Below are 3472 nucleotides of genomic sequence, written 5' to 3' on the forward strand. Positions count from 1 at the left end.
TCAATCATATATGCAAAGGTTAAAATTTGACTATGTTACCTTAATTTGCCAGGCAAGCGCTGAGGTAAAAATAAAAAAAGAAATGGTCAACCTTTTGTTTTATGGTTTGCAGTACTTGCATGTCACGGGGAACCCTCTCAATAAACATGTCATTTTCTGTGTAAATGACAAAGTCACACCAGTCACACCCTGAAATTAGCATTTGTCCCTGGATTTGCCAGTAATATGGGTGTGTACGTTTGAGTGTCTGCCTACCATCCCTAATCATTATGTAAGAGCAGTCCACATAGCTTGTCACATTTGGGCATTTTATTTCTAAAAGGCCAAACACTTGTTGCTCCTCAGGATCGTAAATAATTCCATCTGGTGATGACCCCATCCATGGTGCGTCAGGATGTATCAAGAACCCACATGGGTAGTGGTTTACTTCCCTTACCCTGCAATACTCCTCTATAGCTGTTGGCTCTAGGGTAAGACCCCGACGCATGTCAGCAGTTTGACTGCAGGGTCTCAGAAGCCTTTTCGCAAGATTTTCAGAAGAGCTGTCACCCCTGGTGTGACAGACCTCCCTAAACCTTGTTGAAGTAACACAACACTTTCTTAGTTGGTGCCACTCTGGACAGAAGCTCTGCTCCCGTGTGCTGCTCTCAATTTTGTGAGACATCTCTAACGTTGTCTCAAGGGACATCATATGGTGTTGCTGTTGTTCTGAACATACATACGCACAGCTGGAGTGTTCAAGCCTGTAATTGTAGAGTGGAAGCTGTGGGGAAGAAAGGACGTGTTGGTGTGGACGGGTCCTGGGAACTACCTTTGCTGGCAGCTGATATGACAGAACACTTCCCTCTTGTACTGGACCAAACAAAGAGTCAACAAGAGGGACATCGTTGGAGACAGCCATTGTGGTGATCATTGGCGCTTCTTCAGCTGGAAGTCCCCGGTACACATCCTGTATCCTTAGGGTGGAGATGAGTGGCAGAGGGCTGGTAGTGCCTTTATACAAGTTGCTTCTGTTGAGAAAAATAAAAATTTGTCATAAACAAGACATTAATAGGCAAATGATGAAATTTATACTAAATAAAGCCTATGTTATTGTATTTTAGGCAATAAAGTTATTGTCTTGTTTAAAAACGAAGTTTGATTAGTTACTTATTTGCATTTTTAACCTATCTCTGGCATAGTACAACATAAGCTTAAGTACCATACCATAACATTTTATGTATAAAGCACATAAAACAGCAAAACATGCACTTCTTGTGCATGTGTTGTGATAGTAAATTTAATGAATTTTTAAAAATGTGTGTGTGTGTGTGTGTGTTTGTGCATGTGTCTGTGTTCTTTAAATTAAAACAAACCTAATTCCTTCAAAGATTTTCCTCTCTCTTGGTTTTGCTGACAGGACGACCATGTCCTTAACTGGACCAGGTTTTATGCCCTGCATCCAAAAACAACATTGATGTAAATACAGTATTGAACTATAATTCATAAGCAGGAATAAAGAGTCATCAATATGTAGTTACCATTGTCCTCGGTTTATGCCACTTTTGTTCGGTGTCTGTGCAGCTTAGGACTGGAGGAACAGCTGGAAGCTTCAACTGGGAGTAGTGAGCCGTCTGGAAAAGCAGAGCTGCCACATGGCTGCACAGGACTGTACCTGCCACACAGGTGCACTGACATCCCTGAAACTCCACCGGCTTTGATTCCCTCAGCACCATCTGTGTACAATACCAAATATTTCAGAGACCAAAATGTACCAACTGTAAATGCTATTATAAAAAGACAACCGTAATTATCAAAGTCCTACTAGCTTCTTAAAACACAGCCCTGTAGAGAACATGTCGGGTGGTTTTGACTTACACTCAAACAGTGGGGCTTCTGGCTTTTCCTCATTGACTGGAAACACTCAGCCCTAACTGTTACTTCTCCTGCCTCCTTGTTTGAAACTAATATTTGGGTTAATCAGAAACATTGTACAGACAACACACGTTTACTCAACAATTTAGCAAGGTTAGCTACGTTAGCTGTGTTATATGTAGCCTGCATGAGGCAGTTCGGTGAACTGAAAAAAAAATACCGACTTACCTTCGTACTTATTTATGTAGTTGGACACATAAAGCTTGAATCCTTTGTCCTTTTTAGATGTGGGCGCTTTCGAGAAAGTCTGAATAATTCTGTAGACATCATTAACAGATATTGTTGGCAAGTCCTGCAGTGATCGAGTGAAAAACGCCATCACTAACACTGTGTTGACAGCAAACAGGAAGTGCGCAGCCCTTCTGAAAAATGCGGAAGTGCTAGAACGGAAGTCCGTGGCATATAGTCTATTCACACCTAAACATATTAACAGTAGGGGTTTCTTAAAGTCTTTGTTACTCTAATTCACAGATGAGGCTCCTCTGTTCCCATCTGGTGTGAAAACTGGCTGGGAATCAGTCTTAAAGTTGCATTATATGTTTTTGAAAGTGGAAATCTGAGGCCTCCTCCTCTGTTAAGAGACGGCTTTTCTCTTTTTACATAAATTGCTTTTTTCACCCCCCTCTCAAACCATGTGTGTTCTCGGTCCAAAATGTGCACATTTTGGTCCTCAAAAGAGTGTCCCTTATCTGTGAGGTGGAGGTGAACTGCTGAATCTTGTCCTGAGGAAGTAGCTCTCCTGTGTTGAGCCATGCGTCTGTGAAGAGGCTGTTTAGTTTCTTCAATGTAGAGGTCTGGACAGTCCTCGCTGCACTGGACCGCATACACTACACCACTCTGTTTGTGTATGGGTGTTCTGTCCTTAGGGTGGACCAGCCTCTGTCAGAGAGTCCTGCTGGGTTTGAAATGTACTGGGATCTTGTGTTTGTTGAAGATTCTTCTGAATTTCTTTGATACTCCAGCAACATAAGGGATGACAATGTTTTTACATCTGTTGTTCTCCTTTTTCTGTTTATTAGTGTGTTTTGTAGATTTATTTGCTGACTTGACAAAAGCCCAGTTAGGATATCCACATGTTTGGAGAGCATCTTGGATGTGTTTCTGTTCCTTTTCCTTCCCTTCTGTCTTTGTGGGGATGCATTCGGCCCAATGCTGTAAAGTTCTGAAGACAGAGAGTTTGTGTTCCAGTGTTGTTTGTTGTGTTCCAATTAGCTGCTTTCTTACATAGAGAATTTTTCTATTGTCTTTTGTACAGTATGTGAATGTTTTTGTTCAGTGAGATGACTTCTGTTGTGACTTGGAGTTGTAGAAATAAAATATATTGTAATTGAATTTTTTCTGGAGTAAAATACAACAAAACGTAATGTCTGGACTAAAGTACAATAAAATGGACTTACTTCAAACTAAGGAACGGAAACATAAGAGGACATAACAAAAAAGGTTGAATCATGTCATCTGGACTTCGTTTTTTTTATTAAAAAGAAACGTTTCGCCCCTCATCCAAGAGGCTTCGTCAGTCTGAGGCCTAGCCATCTGGTATTACCCAGAAGCCACCCTG

General features: G+C 41.2%; 2 protein-coding genes across 2 annotated transcripts in view; one reads left to right on the plus strand and one right to left on the minus strand.

Moving 5' to 3' along the window:
* The window catches only part of LOC119425327 (probable thiopurine S-methyltransferase), a 62020-nt gene that overhangs the window by 45807 nt on the left and 12741 nt on the right, over nucleotides 1-3472 (plus strand). The gene's annotated exons all lie outside the window — the stretch shown is intronic.
* On the minus strand, nucleotides 21-2289 carry LOC119425326. Its single transcript, XM_037692846.1, has 6 exons — nucleotides 2083-2289; nucleotides 1858-1943; nucleotides 1521-1715; nucleotides 1356-1435; nucleotides 807-1010; nucleotides 21-418 (listed from the first exon to the last, which is right to left on the minus strand). The coding sequence occupies exons 1-6, from the start codon at nucleotides 2231-2233 to the stop codon at nucleotides 400-402; spliced, it is 735 nt and encodes a 244-aa protein (XP_037548774.1). The 5' UTR covers nucleotides 2234-2289; the 3' UTR covers nucleotides 21-399.

The sequence above is a fragment of the Nematolebias whitei genome, chromosome 19, assembly GCF_014905685.2.
Source record: "Nematolebias whitei isolate Nwh7 chromosome 19, NemWhi1, whole genome shotgun sequence".
Taxonomy (NCBI): domain Eukaryota; kingdom Metazoa; phylum Chordata; class Actinopteri; order Cyprinodontiformes; family Rivulidae; genus Nematolebias; species Nematolebias whitei.

What these genes read in the sequence shown, in the direction of transcription:
- LOC119425326 (XM_037692846.1), bottom strand. Translation starts at nt 2,233, where the DNA reads ATGGCGTTTTTCACTCGATCACTGCAGGACTTGCCAACAATATCTGTT. An exon ending in CTACATAAATAAGTACGAAG is followed by an intron (nt 1,944 to 2,082) that starts GTAAGTCGGTAT and finishes CCCAAATATTAG; the next exon opens with TTTCAAACAAGGAGGCAGGA. An exon ending in AGAAGCCCCACTGTTTGAGT is followed by an intron (nt 1,716 to 1,857) that starts GTAAGTCAAAAC and finishes TATTGTACACAG; the next exon opens with ATGGTGCTGAGGGAATCAAA.